The sequence below is a fragment of the Eptatretus burgeri genome, chromosome 11, assembly GCF_056783735.1.
Source record: "Eptatretus burgeri isolate ZD-2024b chromosome 11, Ebu_testis_v1, whole genome shotgun sequence".
In the NCBI taxonomy this organism is placed as follows: Eukaryota; Metazoa; Chordata; class Myxini; order Myxiniformes; family Myxinidae; genus Eptatretus; species Eptatretus burgeri.
Window position 1 is genome coordinate 32,165,929 of NC_140971.1, and position 17,910 is coordinate 32,183,838.

At 45.0% G+C, this 17,910-nt stretch overlaps 1 protein-coding gene across 2 annotated transcripts in view; it reads left to right on the forward strand.

The window, feature by feature from the left end:
- The first annotated feature begins 228 nt into the window (after positions 1-228).
- SCAMP1 (secretory carrier membrane protein 1) overlaps positions 229-17,910 on the forward strand; it is a 41,519-nt gene continuing 23,837 nt past the window's right edge. Inside the window, exons 1-6 of one of the 2 annotated variants that reach the window (XM_085845790.1) lie at positions 229-315; positions 1,429-1,509; positions 7,853-7,957; positions 8,044-8,152; positions 8,313-8,441; positions 8,879-9,038. In XM_085845790.1, coding sequence (XP_085701916.1) covers positions 244-315; positions 1,429-1,509; positions 7,853-7,957; positions 8,044-8,152; positions 8,313-8,441; positions 8,879-9,038 — 656 coding nt within the window. In that variant the 5' untranslated portion in view covers positions 229-243. Of the gene's footprint in view, positions 457-1,428; positions 1,510-7,852; positions 7,958-8,043; positions 8,153-8,312; positions 8,442-8,878; positions 9,039-17,910 lie in introns of both variants that reach the window. The other variant, XM_085845789.1, reaches the window with a different exon arrangement.

Genomic DNA, 17,910 nt, shown 5'->3' on the forward strand with positions numbered 1-17,910 from the left:
GGGAATCATAAGTATGTTGAACCAGAAACATCCTCGACTCTGTAAATCCGTGCTAAGATTCCTCAGAGAGAACGGGAATTAATGAAAAAATTCGGGAAAACGAACAGCTCCTTGGGTAAAACGTCCAAGTTTTGCCGAGTGGCGTATATAGAGCCTATCGGCGTATATCGAGGCCAGCGGCGTATATAGAGCCTTCGGTGTTTATAGAGCCCAGCGGCGCTGGAAGCGCCATTAAACCAGGAAATGAAGAAGAGGAAAGGATGCGGAAGAAGAAGAAGAGGAAGAAGATCCTCGTCGCCCTTCCGGATTTGCAAAGTCAGACATCTTGGCCGGATTCTTTCATTTTTTTTCCTTTCCGGCTCATTCTGTCAACCTGTGGGTTATTCCCTCTCAGTATCCATGGCTGACCTGGACAGCAATCCCTTCGCCGATCCCAATGACGTGAACCCCTTTCAGGCGAGATATTCCGTCTCTTTGGTTTGGTTATTTCTCCGTCGAGGTCTTGGCCTTTGGTCGTGGTTTGGGTCGCCACATCCTCACACCATAAAGCTTCCGATTGTGGCTGGACGTGACTGCGACCGATCTGTTGGCCAACACTGTGCTTTGTGCCGCCGAGGGTCCAGGCCGTGCCCGAGTGCTACCCAGGGTCCAGGCCGTGCCCGAGGGTCCAGGCCGTGCCCGAGGGCCACCCAGGGTCCAGGCCGTGCCCGAGTGCCGCCGAGGGTCCAGGCCGTGCCCGAGTGCCGCCGAGGGTCCAGGCTGTGCCCGAGGGTCTAGGCCGTGCCCGAGTGCCGCTGAGGGTCCAGGCCGTGCCCGAGGGTTCAGGCCGTGTCCGAGGGTCCAGGCCGTGCCCGAGGGTCCAGGCCGTGTCCGAGTGCCGCCGAGGGTCCAGGCCGTGCCCGAGGGTTCAGGCCGTGCCCGAGGGTTCAGGCCGTGCCCGAGGGTCCAGGCCGTGCCCGAGGGTCCAGGCCGTGCCCGAGTGCCGCCGAGGGTCCAGGCTGTGCCCAAGAGTCCAGGCTGTGCCCGAGTGCTACCCAGGGTTCAGGCCGTGTCCGAGTGCCACTGAGGGTCCAGGTCGTGCCCGAGTGCCGCTGAGGGTCCAGGCTGTGCCCGAGTGCCCAGGCCGTGCCCGAGTGCCGCTGAGGGTCCAGGCCGTGCCCGAGGGTCCAGGCCGTGTCCGAGTACCGCTGAGGGTCCAGGTCGTGCCGAGGGTCCATGCCGTGCCCGAGTGCCGCCGAGACTGTGCCTGATACCTAGTGTGTTGCGATGATCTTTCAGGCCTGACATGTTTGTACCCGTCATGCCGCCTTCTCTGTGCCAGTGGATAGTTTGTGTAGAAATGTTGGAAACACCTTTTCCTCCGATCTTCAGGTTCATTGATTGATTGATTGATTGATTGATTGATGCTTCCATGTAATTGTTTTTTAGGATCCATCGGTTACTCAAGCAGGCAGGAACGTGCAGCCAAGTCTGGCTGAGTACACACCTTTTGCACACCCAACACACACGGTAGGTACATAACGACGTGGAACACCGAAAGTTCTTTCCACCGACTTCGGCTCATGAAGGACTTCGTACTTGTGTTGCATGAATTACCATAAAGGATCTTTGTCGAGATTCGAACCTCTCTCGGAATGAAAGCCGTCGCACCCTGATGTGACAACCCCAGGTTACTCACTCTGTGTTTTATATTTCAAAATGGAATCTTTATTATTTTCAATATCTCGTCATCGGTCTTGGTCCAATGGAGACGTGCATTTTCATGGATTTATTTACTTATCTGTGTAGATACTGTCGACGCGTCGCATTTTAAAATTCACTGCAGATAATTCATTTTTTTCACAGGAACCTGATAAATCAGGACACAGGAGGAGGCAATCATGCCAGTACTTTCGCACTCCCACATCCATTTTATCCGAAAGTCCATGATACGATTGCCCAATTTGATTGGGAGGAAAGGAGAGAGGGGTGCACTGGAACATCGCCGGGGGTTTGGAGGGGTGGGGGGTGGTGGTGAATGGTGCTTGTCAGTTGAGGAATGAACAAATAGTGATGGCGCATTCACTTTTTTGATGAGGAAATCTCACCAACATCACAGACATTACCCATCCATCCATTGGAACCATTCTCTGTGCAGAGCGTCGGTGCTGCCTCAGCAGTCTCCTTGGTTATTTGACGCAATCCCAGACGGGTCGCCACTCCGACGCAGGATACCAGCAAGCTGGCGCTCATTTTGCCGACCTCGGAAAGATGACAGGCAGAGTCAACCCCACCTGGTATTGATTCAACAGCTGAGTGGGATCCCAAGCCCACCACCCTAACCATTAAGCCAACACCAGGCATAGACATTACCCATCTATATATAATGGAGGGAAAGTATGTATGTTGTAAGTTACATATACTCTTCCGAGAGGATTTGACCGAGGAAGCTGAAACTTTCAGGGATTACTCAGGACACCCTGAAGCTGTGCTTACTGAAGTTTTGTTTGATGCCATCAATTTTACAAGAAAAAAACAAACAAACAAAACAATTTATACCCATCTTGACATTCTGTGGGTTCTTACTAAAAAAATGTTGGGAGTGATTGAGGCAGCCGTCTGTTGCCTATACACCACGCAAATAACTGGATGTGTCAGAATAACGTGCTGCATGCGAGAAACAAGATTGCCTGTGGGGCAGCTACTCTTCCATGGTATTAATAATTATAATCATAAAGAGAATAACATGACCTCCCTGGCCACTCCATATCTATCGAATTTCAATTTAAACTTATCTCCTGTTTCTGCTGCCACTACCTTTCCAGGGAGACCATTCCATGCATTTGCTACTCTCTGAATGAAAGACCCATGCATACTTCACTACCGTCTTGACTCTCCTCTTCATTACCCTCAGGCTTTGGCCCCTTGTCCTCTCGCTGTCGACTTTGCTGAAAATCTTCTCAACTTATCATGTCTATTCGTCTTCACCCTTCATTATATTTAACATCTCTATCATATCCCCTCATCTCACTATCGAGTGCAGCCTGTGGCTGCTGGTTGCATCATTGGTTGGGACGTAGCTCTGCCGCTGATGCAGTGTCCCCCTTACCAGTACACTGGTACTCATTTTGCCAACCTCGGAAGTATGACAGGCTGAGTCAACCGCCTGGTGTATTAATTCAGCGGTCCAACGGGGCTTGAACTCAGGACCCTAGGATCCCAAGCCACCACCCTAACCACTAAGCCAACACCAGGCTTGTATCCCCTCATAATTGCCTCCTTTCCAATGCCCTCTCTCTTTCAGCCATTCCTCATATCTTAGTCGAGCTCGGTCTGTAAATCAATCCAGTCACCCTACGCTGAACCCTCTCTGTGGCAGTGACTTCCTTCCTCAGATGTGGTGACCAAAACGGAATACAATATTCCACATGATGCCTCACTCGATTCTTGTACAGTGTTAACACTACCTCCTCGAATTTACCATTCGTCTCTCTGATCGATGCACTTTGTTAAGTAACTTTTCAACACGATTGGGTTTCTCCTGATCCACATAAAGTTTGAATCGCCCAGCTGACTTAAGGCCACAGTTGCATCCGACTTGGCAAATGTGCTTGAAATCTCGTTTTTGGGTGCTGTGCAAGAAATGAACTCTTTAAAGGATCTTTCTATTTTATCACTTTATTGCTTGGCCTCATTTTCTGGGCATTTTGCAGATCTTTGCCAATTTGAGGATTTTGGCAAATGCTGAGCATTAAAACTGTGCTGGACGCCGACTCGTCCATGGAAATTTGTTTCTCATCAGCCGATGTATTGTTACGGATCTGGCAGCCTTTTGCACACAAACAGACAGCAGTCTCACAGTTCAGTTGTTTCGATAAGTATGTGTTTGTAGTTAGAATCCATCCCCTCTGTCGAATGGGAATTTCGTGTGTGTGTGCTGTGAGTTATTTTATAGTCAGGATTTATACATCGACATAAACTACAACAACAACATCCCTCCTTCGCTCCTGCCACCATCTGCCTTCCTCATGCGCATGTGTGCCGAGCACAGACGTGGGTGGTGCTTCCTTCGCCTCAGATTGGAGCCCTGCTCCAAAAAAGGGCATGGAGTGTTTCCTCTGCCCAATGAGCCAAGGGCAAGCATCTCATGCGCACCCCAGTCAATGGGAGGCCAGCATGCCGAAAGCTACTACGGACCCTCTTCGGGGGGTGGACCTCCGAGACGCCTCGACACCCCCCCCCCCCCAAGAGGCACCGTCCAATCGGAAGGCGAGTGGTGAAAGAAGAAATCGCTCGGACCTCAAGAGTGGTGGTAAAAACAAGAGGATGGCAGACAGTGGTGGTCGTGGTTCGAGCGGTCTGCGGTCGTGGTGGCTTGGTCTCGATCGTGGGCCGTGGACTTCGGGTCGTGGGTTCGAGGGCCACCGTGGTGGTTTGGAGTCGGTGTGACCACACGAGGCCAGAAGTTACCCCGACCAGGCTCTGGTCCCCCATCTCGCCTTTCTCTCCTGCGCTGAGGACCAAAAATAGACGTGTGTGTGTGTGTGTGTGTGTGTGTGTGTGTGTGTGTGTGTGTGTGTGTGTGTGTGTGTGTGTGTGTGTGTGTGTGTGTGTGTGTGTGTGTGTGTGTGTGTGTGTGTGTGTGTCGCCATCCTGTAAGTAGAAATTGTAAAGTGCTTTTCGTTCCTTGTAAATTGTATTTATTTTATTCGGATAACTCTGCTCTTTGTGTGCTCCCCTCCCCGATTATTGTTTATAAATAAACCCCCGTGTTAAATGTTCCAGTTCGTTGTTCATGTTTTCTTTCATTGACCCAAAATGGTGCGGGTTTGAGAAATAGTAAGGCCGTTGGTGCCGTAAGTTGTCATTGGGACCGGCGCAGCTCTGTTAACTCCACTCGGTTACGCCGGATCCGAGTCGTTACCTGCGACTCGGATCGGACAGAATCGGCCAAGGGTGTGACTTCCCCAGTAATTTGACAACGTGGGTACTTAGGTATATTGGAATTTGGCTATTGACCCTACCCCACGCCGTCAGAGGATTGGCGATCACGGTCCTTTGAGTGGCCCGTCGACTCCAGAGTTATCCGGGGTGACGACCTTTCAATTCCGGTGTTCGGTAGGAGACGGCCAAACTGCTCCGTCTGGCGTTCGTCCTCGCTACTGAGCCGAGCACCACAACAAATTGGTTGGCAGGAGTGTGGTTCGAACCCCTCCGCCTCCACAACGAAATTTAAGGGACACCAATTACAACAAATTGGTGATCAGGAGTGTGATACGGCCCCTCCGCCTCTACGAAATTCAGGGATTCGGATCAGGGGTGTGCGGAGTAAACCCCCCTCACCCCCCCCCCCCGTTCCCTCTAAATGAAGAGCGTTTTAAAATGTTCTCAGAGGCACCATGGTGGGTCAAGATGAGCTGGCTCAGGTGGGTTCTAATTTAAATTTAGAAGGACCTATGGTCCAGGACGGCACCCCCATGCAGGAAGACATTTCCTTGCAGCCAAACCCAGAAGGGATATTGGGAGTGGGAGGGACGGTGTATAACCCCCTCCCCCCTCCGTCAAAGTCCCCCACCCGATTCCTGCCGGTTCCGCACACCATCATGGTGGATCGGCTCTGTCATTTGACATGAGACAAATGTTGGAGGTGTTGATGCAGAAAATGAATGCAAGTGCGCAAAATATGAAGCAAATGGAAAATAAAATGGATGCAAATATGCAAACACTGAGGGGTGAGATGCAGAGCATGGGGTTGAACCTCCAGGCGGGCCAAGAGGCGATGAAGGCGGAATTGGAGGCGGTGAAAGGCAAAATGGCGCCTGCATGTAGGGGAACGATTGAGTCAATAGGGAGTGCGCAATGTGTTCGGGCCGCAATGGAGACGGGTGAGGTCAACATGATGAGCAACGCCACCACAATTAAGGGGGAAATAACAGAAGGGATGGCGAAAAAATAACAGAGACGTGGGAGATAGAACAAGTAGAGAATGAATTAAACAAAACAAAAGAGGATCCAGGGACGCAGGAGTTGCATGAAAAAACCACAAGAGCACACATACATAGAGTTGGTGAGGGACAATGGGCTTGAGCTGGTGGAATGTATCAGGACTCAGTTCGAGCATCAGGTTAACCTCCCTCAGGAACATAAGGAGACGGTATGCTCCCTCGAAGTGGACTGCGACCAGGTGAGTCCGGTCGGGCCGTGCGAGGTCGAGCGGGTGCATGGTACGAATGGGTCCATGCAGGGTTTGGGGGGAGTAGAGGCTTCGGGATCCCTTTTGCGGACTCCCACCCCCAGTGTGATTGTCCTAGAGTGTGTGTCAAGGTGTACGAATGGTGTGAGTGCGTGTATGGAAATGGATGACGGACCGATCCAAACGGGGGACATGAATGGTGAGCTTAATGGGCCGCGAGTAACCATTTTGGCAACCGCGCCGGGTTGTACGACGGCACGTACGAGGCCAATGGCGCGTTTCGCGCACGGCCCACACGTGCGCGTCTGCGCGATCGTAATCCGGCACGAGAACGCTCTACGTCGGATACGAGCCGGCCGCGTGGACGGCGAGAATGTAGATGGCGAGTGTTGTGTGAATTTGGAACGGACGGGTCTGCATGCGGGCGTGTGTGTGAAGCTCCACGTGCTGCGCGCCGTGTGTTCTGTTCGCGGAACGCGCGGAGCAGGTTCCTGGAACGATACGCTCGGGCGGGCCTGCACGGGAAACTGCACAGGTTCGGTGCGTGGGTGACACTGGGGACCTCGTGGCGCGCGTTGGCTCGCATGGCAGACCCCTCGAAGGCGAGCACTTGTTGCGATGTGCAGGGCGACCACAAGGCCCCAGGTATCGTCCGACGGAAGGGACAAACGAGCGCGTCGCCGACCGCCGCCCTGGCGGTGCAAGAGAAAAAAAAGGCCTCACTCCAAGTACATGGCCCCAGCCGGGATTTGGTAAACATCCTGCCCGGGCAAAGGAGAATTAGTTAGTGGGAAGGGTTTAGCGATAGATAGACCGGCCTCATGGGGCAGGAACAGTTCCTCATGGGGCCCGTGGAACAAGTTAGAGGGAATTTAGGTTAGATTTAGAAATATTGAAATTTGGCTATTGACCCTTCCCCACGCCGTCAGAGAATTGGCGATCACGGTCCTTTAAGTGGCCCCTCGACTCCGGAGTTATCCGGGGTGACGACCTTTTAATTCCGGGTGTTCGGTGGGAGACTGCTCCACTGCTCCACATAGTTGTCGTTTATTGCCACCGAACCCCAGCCCACAACAGTATCACCTTGTGATTGTTCATGCCCGAGTCAAGAAAAATTCTTGCAGCTTCCTTTGTTTTGCTATCTCTCTGCTTTCTGACTGCCGTACTCATAGGCATCTGTCTCAGTAAGATAGAGCAAGAAAGGCAATGGCAAACCACCTAAGAATGACCTTGCTGAGACACTGGTTTGGTGGCGTCGACGCTCTCTTAAGGGTAAGACGCAATGACGACAACGACTTCGATGATGAGACTAACAGGGTGGTGCAGAGGGAGCACACTTGCATTTGAGCTGTCTCGTCTGGGTTTGAGTCTTTATTCAACTATGTACCGTCCGATTGGTGCTTCGTACACGGGGATGAAAAATATGCCGTCCATCCACCTTAACCGTTGGGTCAACACAGGCTTGATTAAGGTGCTCCCATAACTGCTGCCAAGTTAGGCATTGTTAAATTAAGGTCAACAAAATGACAATGGAATGGCTAAGAAACTTTGGAGAGATTAAATAATGGTTTTATAGACCACAGGTAATTGGAAGTCATTCGTTTTTGAGCATCTCCCAAGAATCCCCGAGTGCCCAAAAGTATGAAATTTTGACATGGGTTAATTTGTGGTATGTTCCAGGGTGAGAATGTTCCTCCAACTCAAACTCCACCAGCTTACCAGCCAGCTGTCATGCAGCCTACTGTGGAGCCTCCAGCATACACCCAGCAAGGCTATGGCACAGAGGTGGGTTCAGTGTCGGATCTTGTGCCACGAATGAGGTTTGCATCGCTGTCTCATCGTGTAATCGTCTGGAACGTTTGTGTATGTAGGCATCAGCTGCACAGTCAGAACTGCTGAGGCGGCAGGAAGAGCTGGAGCGCAAGGCGGCTGAGTTGGATCGCCGAGAGCGAGAGATGCAAGGGATCGCTGCTGGAACCGGTCAGTCAGGCCGGGTTAATTTTTCTCTCGCCAAGATGTTTTCAAATATGATGCCAAACTAAATGATTGCACATTGTTTGCTGAGTTTCACCACTGCTTCGGATGACCGAACATGCTGTCCCTTTACCCTTGTTTCAATCGTCTCCCAATCCACCCCCAGCTGGAAGTAAAAACTGGCCGCCGCTTCCATCGTGGTTCCCTTTGGGACCATGCTTCTACCAGGATATTACCATCGAGATACCCGTGCAATTCCAGAAGGTTGTCAAGATGCTGTATTATTTGTGGATAGGTCAGTGAGTATGTCATGTGCTCTCACTCGTAGGCAGCATCTCCTCATTTAAATGAGATTACTGGTTTATTGGCTTGTTCACATTTTCAATGAGTTTTGCGATCGAACTGCTTCCTCTTCATCTGAGCCACAGTGGGTGCATTATCAAATGGTGTTGGATCCTGATGTTGACTTGAAGTGCTGCCTGTGTTTGCATGTATGTATGGTGTCATTCTTTCATTCATTCACATGTACAACATTGTGTAATAGCGGTATACTTCACGTGTTTTTTGTTGTTTTTTTGCCGTGGGCACACACACATAGCAGAAACAACTCTCGGTCTCTCTCAACATACAGTGGTTTGCAAACAAGACCAAACAGTTGAGCATTTAACAGCTGCCACGTACATGCCTTGGACTTTGCTTGTGTGTGCATCCCTTTGTCACTTCTCCTTGCAGTGCACGCGGCCACGCTCTGCCTGAACGTGCTTGGCTGCCTTGCCTGGTTTTGTGTCGACTCGACGCGGGGAGTCGATTTTGGACTTTCCATCCTGTGGTTCATCATCTTCACGCCCTGCTCCTACCTCTGTTGGTTCCGGCCTGCCTACAAGGCCTTCAAGTCAGTCCTTGATTACGTACCGATTGCTCACGTGCACGTTGATCGAAGAAATGTTTTTTTAAAAAATTACCATCCTCTGCTTTGCTTTGGTTTTGAAGTAGACAGATAACGTGTGGTTATTTGATAAATAATTTTGCAATGAAAATTACACCTTATTGAAAACAAAATTTGTTTCTTCAACTTTGCAGTCACCATTATCATCGTCTTATGTATAGCAGTTGAGAAGAGTGATATGAAGTTTTCTGTTATTTAAACGTTTCCTTGTTGTTACCTTCGCATTCTGCGAAAGGTTATGTATTGGTCGCTGTGTATTTATTTATTTGTGTGTGTGTGTGTGTGTGTGTGTGTGTGTGTGTGTGTGTGTGTGTGTGTGTGTGTGTGTGTGTGTGTGTGTGTGTGTGTGTGTGTGTGTGTGTGTGTGTGTGTGTGTGTGTGTGTGTGTGTGTGTGTGTGTGTGTGTGTGTGTGTGTGTTTGTTATTCGCATAACTCAGTGTTAAACCAAATCGCTTGAAATTTGGTGGGATGATGGGTTATTATCCAAGGAACATTTGATTAGATTTTGGGAGCGATCGGGTCAAAGGTCAAGGTCAAGGTCACGGAAAGGTCAAATTCGTATTTTTACCATAGCGCGGTCAATTTTGATCTAATTGGCATGCAACCGATGCCAAAATGTTCAGAATTCATTGCCCAATCTTGTGATGGGTGACATGACACAATTACGTCATTATCCTTGTTCGCGGTTGGTCAGCGGTTAACGGGTCAAAGGTCAGTGGGGTCATGACCTTTCAAAATATGCGGTTTTTGTCATAACACGGTCAAATCAAAACCGATTTGCATGAAAGCAACACCAAAATGTTCACTGTTCTGTTCCCCCCACTCTCATGCCAAGAACAAAAAAGTAGCGGAGGCGAAGGTATGCGCTCTACCGAGTGCCCATTCTAGTTTTTCTTTTGATGACATGGAGTTAGTTACTGTTCTGTGAGATTTGCATGGTGCTGCTCATCAAGCGCCTCAGAATGGTGCTCCGCAGACGCCGTGAACGTAGCAATGCAATACTTCAGTTGAGAGTTAGATCGCCTCACTTCAGGCCTTATCATGAGCAACTGAGGCTGCCACCAACCAATCGATATTTACCTCCATCACCGAAGGTGGATAGAGGTTATGTTTTCACCCCTGCTTTGTCAGCAGGGTATCTCAAAAGGTTGTGGAAAGATTCGGATGAAATTTCGTGGACAGGTCGGGTGTGTGGTGAGACCAATCGATTCCGATTTTGGTGAAGAACTGAGAATTTTAAAATGTGATTCTTCACCATTGAGTGATGAGCCCAAAAACAATATACCACACTAACCGCAAAACATGATGGACAGATTTGGATGAAATTTTGTGAACAGTTTGGGTTGACGAGGAAGAATTGGTTCGAATTTGGTAAATATCCGAATTTGGAGACGAGATTTTTTTTATTTTTTAAATCTTCTAAGTGATTATTCACCATCGAGTGATGGGGCCAAAACTATATACAGCATGATATCTCAAAAAGCTGTGGACAGATTATGACAAAACTTGGTCGATTATTTGAGCAGGTGACAGGAACAAGCTGATTAAATTTTGGTTCAGGTCCAGATGCAGATCCGACCAATCGGTGGGTTATATAAAATGTAAACTGTTCAACATGCTGGAGGTATGGGCTCCACCGAGTGCCGTTCTATTTTCCAGCTGAGATCACTTCTTTGGTTCAGGTGATAATGAATCATCTGCCACTGTGTGTTGTCAGGCATCTGCCAACCTACTCAAAGGCACCCTTATCCGTGATATAAATTATTTTACCGAACATTGTCTCCTGCTAATTAACCCGTTGTTTGTACAGCATGGCCAAAAGGTCCGTTCACCCTGATTACCTGATGCAAAATAATCTTGCACCAGACAATACTGATGTGCAATTTGGTGTCCATGACCGAATTAATTAAAATTTAATGATTCATTTATCTGAAAATGGATGAAAGGTAAAGTCTGTGTTCAAATTGTTTGTCTTCACTCGCACACTTGATTGATCAGCCATGGAATTACAGATGCTATGAATTCTCGATGGTATTGAGAAGCAATGCACACTTGCTCAAATAACGTCTTCGATTACGGTTTTTAAAAAAAAAAATTTATGCAAAGATGTACAAATTGCCACCCACAGTGAAGTGCACACGCTTGAAAACTCATGTCCTCAAGTCCTTGGTCAGACGTTTCCTTTTCCAGCTGAAATTAAAAAAAATATATATATATATATATATATATATATATATATATATATATATATATATATATATATATATATATATATATATATATATATATATATATATTCATCTCAAAAGTCACAAAAGAAATTGAAATTATTCATCGGCACCATCTTGATAAACTAACCCTGCATTTATTTGACCCAGTTTATCGAGATTTATCACTGCTCAAACCTTTCTCCATTCCATTTGGGATCGAAAGTAAAAAATAAATGTTGTTTTTCTCCCATTAGTTACCTCTGCCACCGAAGGTGAAGGAGGTCATGTTTTCACCCCTTTCTGTTGGTTGGGTGGTCGCTAGACTACTGTTATTCTCAGGTTTTCCGTCTGTCTATATGTATGTAATGGACAGCTCTGGATGCTAGAGGAGTCAACCGATTTTAATGAAACTTGACAGGTAGGTTCATACCAGGATCTTGTTGTATGCTTTTGAGCACTGTTGCTATGGACGCCACCGTTGTCTAGCAACGGGACTTTGAAATTTTTGAAAAATCCTAAAAAAAAAAAAAAATCGAAAGTCAAAAATCGGCTTCCGTGCTTTTATGCGCACTATAATCAACTTCTTTGTCAAAAAATTTCAGCCCGATCCGTCAAAAACTGTATGACTGGGATGCAATTATATAGCGACCACCCATGTCACCTACTGGCTTGTTTGTTTGTCTGTGTACATGATATCTCAAAAAATTGTTTACGGATCCCGATGAAATTTTGTGGACAGGTTCGGTGTGTGACGAGAACAAGCTGATTAGATTTTGGTGAACAATCCAGATCCTGATCCGACTACTAGAATTTTAGAGTGATTCTTCACCATTGAGGGATAGGGCCAAAAACTATATAGTACTGAATAGCACGATATTTAACCTCCGCCATCGAAGATGGAGGGAGGTGACTGTTTTCACCCCTGTCTGTTTGTTTGTTTGTGAACAGTATTACGGAAAAACTCTTTGACGGATTTCGACGAAACTTGGTGGGGGGATTAAGTATGGTCCAAGGATCATGCCATTAGATTTTGGACTTGGTCCAAAGTCCAATATGGCTGCTATGGTGGCCATTTTGAAAAAATATTTGAATTTTTGTTTTTGCATTTCTACATGTTTTAAGTGATTTCCAACCCCCCCCAAAAAAAAATTCTTAGAAAAAAACAAACAATTTTGCAACTTTTTTTTTTCAACAAAATTTCGATTTTTTTTTTATTTTTTTTGCATTTCTACATGTTAAAATTGATTTCTAACAAAAAAACATGCCAAAATTATAATTGCGACTAATTTTGGAACTTCAGGTGGATATACCCACATAAAATCAATTTCTGTCTCAAGGAATCAAGTTATGACTAATTCAGCATGTAAAAGTAGAAGGGAAAGTTGCAAAGTATAACTCTGAGCACTGTTGACGTCAAATTGAATGAATAGGATATCAGGTTCACTTGAGTGACCAAGCAGTATTGGCGGCGGAGGTTTTGCACTCTACCGAGTGCTCCCCCTCTAGTTCAGAAATGTATTGGACCCGATGTGTTCTCATGGATCAGGCATTACGTGGCGGAGGTATGTACTCTACCGAGTGCCCATCGAGTTAATTATTATTAACCTCCGCCATCGACGATGGACGGAGGTTACTGTTTTCACCCCTGTCTGTTTGTTACTTACGAAATCTAAAGATTTGATCTAAAGATTTCGTAAGTATATTGATGACTTCCGTTTCTGTTTGTTATCTTGCCAAAACGAAGTTTTTGCAAGATATGTTAGTCAGCTTGTATGTTTTTTTTTTTTTAATTTTTTATTTTTTTGGTTGTCTGTAATCACGTATAAAAAATTCTGCAGAGCACAGTTATCATTGGAAATTTTTGTAACTTCGCATATCAGAGACCTATAGAGGTCCCTTTCAGCACACAAAATTTTGAAGGTCAAGGTCAAAGGTCAAGGTCACTTTGCCGCAAATCAAGGGAGTCGATGAAACCCTTATTTTTTGAGTAATTTTGATCGGATCGTCTTCAAACTTCATGGGAATATAGTTCATGGGCTGGCGCTCAGCTGATTAATTTTTGGTGGCGATCAGCCTTGACCTTCATGGTAAAACGCCTAAGGTCAAACATATTTGACCCCAAGATCAAATTTTCAAGTTTTAGGAACCATATCGTGTAGTACCTCCAATTGAACACATCGATGAGTGCTTTCTAGATATGTCAAGCTTGAGACATTATGACGTCATTTGGTGACGTTATGAGGCAAAAGCATATTTTTCATGGTTACTCTGTAGAACGATTCTCATCGGAATCTCTCGTAGGCAGATATTCCTCAAGGAGTCGCTCCTGGTGGATAGCAGCTCTGTTCACCTCAGTGTGACCTTCAAGCAGTCACACGTCGTCACCTTTTGGCAAGATACGGGTCACCCTGCGGGTGACATTGGTTTATTACTTACGAAATCTAAAGATTTGCGAAAGACCAAAATCTGATGGCTCTTGCTGATTTGATTTTGGTCAAAATCGGTCAAAGGTCAAGGTCACAGTGAGGTCAAACATCCAAAAAAATGATAATCTAAAGATTTCGTAAGTATATTGATGACTTCCATTTCTGTTTGTTTGTTACTTACGAAATCTAAAGATTTCGTAAGTATATTGATGCCTTCCGTTTCTGTTTGTTTGTTTGTTTGTAGGCACGATAACTCGAGAACGGAAGAAGCTACCAATGTCAAATTACACCACGTGATTCAGGAGGGTGATGGCAAGTGCTGATTATATTTTGGTCAAAATCGGTCAAAGGTCAAGGTCACGGTGAGGTCAAATATTCGATTTTTGATGGTTTGGTACAGATAACTCGAGAACAGAAGAAGTTACCAATGTCAAATTACATCAGGTCATTCAGGAGGATGATGGCTAGTGCTGATTAGATTTTGGTCAAAATCGGTCAAAGGTCAAGGTCACAGTGAGGTCAAACATCCAAAAAATGATAATCTAAAGATTTTGTAAGTATAGTGATGACTTCCGTTTGTTATCTTGCCAAAACGAAGTTTTTGCAAGATATGTTAGTGAGCTTGTATGTTGTTTTTTGTTGTTGTTTGTTTGTTACTTGCGAAATCTAAAGATTTGCGAAAGACCAAAATCTGATGGCTCTTGCTGATTTGATTTTGGTCAAAATCGGTCAAAGGTCAAGGTCACAGTGAGGTCAAACATCCAAAAAAATGATAATCTAAAGATTTCGTAAGTATATTGATGACTTCCATTTCTGTTTGTTTGTTACTTACGAAATCTAAAGATTTCGTAAGTATATTGATGCCTTCCGTTTCTGTTTGTTTGTTTGTTTGTAGGCACGATAACTCGAGAACGGAAGAAGCTACCAATGTCAAATTACACCACGTGATTCAGGAGGGTGATGGCAAGTGCTGATTAGATTTTGGTCAAAATCGGTCAAAGGTCAAGGTCACGGTGAGGTCAAATATTCGATTTTTGATGGTTTGGTACAGATAACTCGAACGGAAGAAGTTACCAATGTCAAATTACATCAGGTCATTCAGGAGGATGATGGCTAGTGCTGATTAGATTTTGGTCAAAATCGGTCAAAGGTCAAGGTCACAGTGAGGTCAAACATCCAAAAAATGATAATCTAAAGATTTCGTAAGTATAGTGATGACTTCCGTTTGTTATCTTGCCAAAACGAAGTTTTTGCAAGATATGTTAGTCAGCTTGTATGTTTTTTTTTGTTGTTGTTTGTTTGTTACTTGCGAAATCTAAAGATTTGCGAAAGACCAAAATCTGATGGCTCTTGCTGATTTGATTTTGGTCAAAATCGGTCAAAGGTCAAGGTCACAGTGAGGTCAAACATCCAAAAAAATGATAATCTAAAGATTTCGTAAGTATATTGATGACTTCCATTTCTGTTTGTTTGTTACTTACGAAATCTAAAGATTTCGTAAGTATATTGATGCCTTCCGTTTCTGTTTGTTTGTTTGTTTGTTTGTAGGCACGATAACTCGAGAACGGAAGAAGCTACCAATGTCAAATTACACCACGTGATTCAGGAGGGTGATGGCAAGTGCTGATTAGATTTTGGTCAAAATCGGTCAAAGGTCAAGGTCACGGTGAGGTCAAATATTCGATTTTTGATGGTTTGGTACAGATAACTCGAGAACGGAAGAAGTTACCAATGTCAAATTACATCAGGTCATTCAGGAGGATGATGGCTAGTGCTGATTAGATTTTGGTCAAAATTGGTCAAAGGTCGAGGTCACAGTGAGGTCAAACATCCAAAAAATGATAATCTAAAGATTTCGTAAGTATAGTGATGACTTCCGTTTGTTATCTTGCCAAAACGAAGTTTTTGCAAGATATGTTAGTCAGCTTGTATGTTTTTTTTTTGTTGTTGTTTGTTTGTTACTTGCGAAATCTAAAGATTTGCGAAAGACTAAAATCTGATGGCTTGCGCTAATTTGATTTTGGTCAAAATCGGTCAAAGGTCAAGGTCACAGTGAGGTCAAACATCCAAAAAATGATAATCTAAAGTTTTCGTAAGTATATTGCTGACTTCCGTTTCTGTTTGTTTGTTACTTACGAAATCTAAAGATTTCGTAAGTATATTGATGCCTTCCGTTTCTGCTTGTTTGTTTGTTTGTTTGTTTGTTTGTAGGCACGATAACTCGAACGGAAGAAGCTTCCAATGTCAAATTACACCACGTGATTCAGGAGGGTGGTGGCTAGCGCTGATTAGATTTTGGTCAAAATCGGTCAAAGGTCAAGGTCACAGTGAGGTCAAACATCCAAAACATTCGATTTTTGATGGTTTGGTACAGAATCATCGTAGAAACTTCTGGTTTGTGTTGCTACCTTCTCAAGAGACAGCTTTCATTAGACAAGGTCAGAGGTCAAGTTGACGATTTCGAAAGTACCAGTCTATGACTGCTTGTTTGTGTGTTTGTTTGTTTGTAGGCACGATAACTCGAGAACGGAAGGAGCTACCAATGTCAAATTACACCACGTGATTCAGGAGGGTGATGGCTAGTGCTGATTCGATTTTGGTCAAAGGTCAAGGTCACAGTGAGGTCAAATAGTCGATTTTTGATGGTTTGGTCCAGATAACTCGAACGGAAGAAGCTACCAATGTCAAATTACACCACGTGGTTCAGGAGGGTGATGGCTTGCGCTGATTAGAATTTGGTCAAAGGTCAAGGTCACAGTGAGGTCAAACATCCAAAAAATGATAACTCGAACGGAAGAAGCTACCAATGTCAAATTACACCACGTGATTCAGGAGGGTGATGGCTAGTGCTGATTAGATTTTGGTCAAAATCTGTCAAAGGTCAAGGTCACAGTGAGGTAAAATATTCGATTTTTGATGGTTTGGTACAGATAACTCGAGAACGGAAGAAGCTACCAATGTCAAATTACACCACGTGATTCAGGAGGTTGATGACTAGCGCTGATTAGATTTTGGTCAACAAAGGTCAAGGTCACAGTGAGGTGAAACATCCAAAACATTCGATTTTTGATGGTTTGGTACAGAATCATCGTAGAAACTTCTGGTTTGCGTCGCTACCTTCTCTGGAGACAGCTTTTATTAGACAAGGTCAGAGGTCAAGTTGACGATTTCGTAAGTACCAGTCTATGACTGCTTGTTTGTTTGTTTGTTTGTTTGTGAACACTATTACTGAAAAACTCCTGGACGGATTTTGACGAAACTTGGTAGGGGGATTCGGTGTGGTCCAAGGATCATGCCATTAGATTTTGGACTTGGTCCAAAGTCCAATATGGCAGCTATGGCGGCCATTTTGAAAAAAATATTTGAATTTTTGTTTTTGCATTTCTACATGTTTGAAGTGATTTCCAACCAAAAAAAAAATTGTTGGAGAAAAAAAACAATTTTGCAACTTTTTTTCAAAAAAATTTCGATTTTATTTGAAAAATATTTGAATTTTTTTTTGCAGTTCTACATGTTTTAAGTGATTTCCAAACCCCCCCCCCAAAAAAAAATTGTTGGAGAAAAAAAAAATTGAAATTTTGCAACTTTTTTTTTCAAAAAAATTTCGAATTTTTTTTTTGGCCATTTCTACATGCTCGTCAATCTAGTTTAGTTTATTCAATCGTGGTTCAGTAGAGTCTGAACCGTTTTGACCTACAATGAATGGGATATCAGGTTCACTTAAGTGACCCAGTACTATTGACGGCGGAGGTTTTGCACTCTACCGAGTGCTCCCCCTCTAGTTTTTAACTATCAGGCTGGCATTGAAACTTGCTTGAATCTCATCTATATTTGTATAAATGTCACTATCTATCTGTTTGTCTGTTTATGTTTGTTTCTTATGCATGGCCACATCTTTTAAGTTACAGACTCCAAACTCGGGATACAAATACAATTTTGAGGGGGGAGGGGGGTAACATTGGCTATGTGGCCATGGCCTCACGTGGGGGTGTGGGGGGGCACGGTGGCGGGGAGGGGGGGAGACGTAAATTCTCTGTAAATCTGCATCGTGTTGCACCGCCTGGTGGTGGTGGTGGTGGCATAGGGTATTACAATTTCCAAATTTCCTTTGGTAACAATGTTACTTATTCACGTTTCTCTTCGCATGCAATTACAAATAAATACAAGTGGTGCCAGGCACA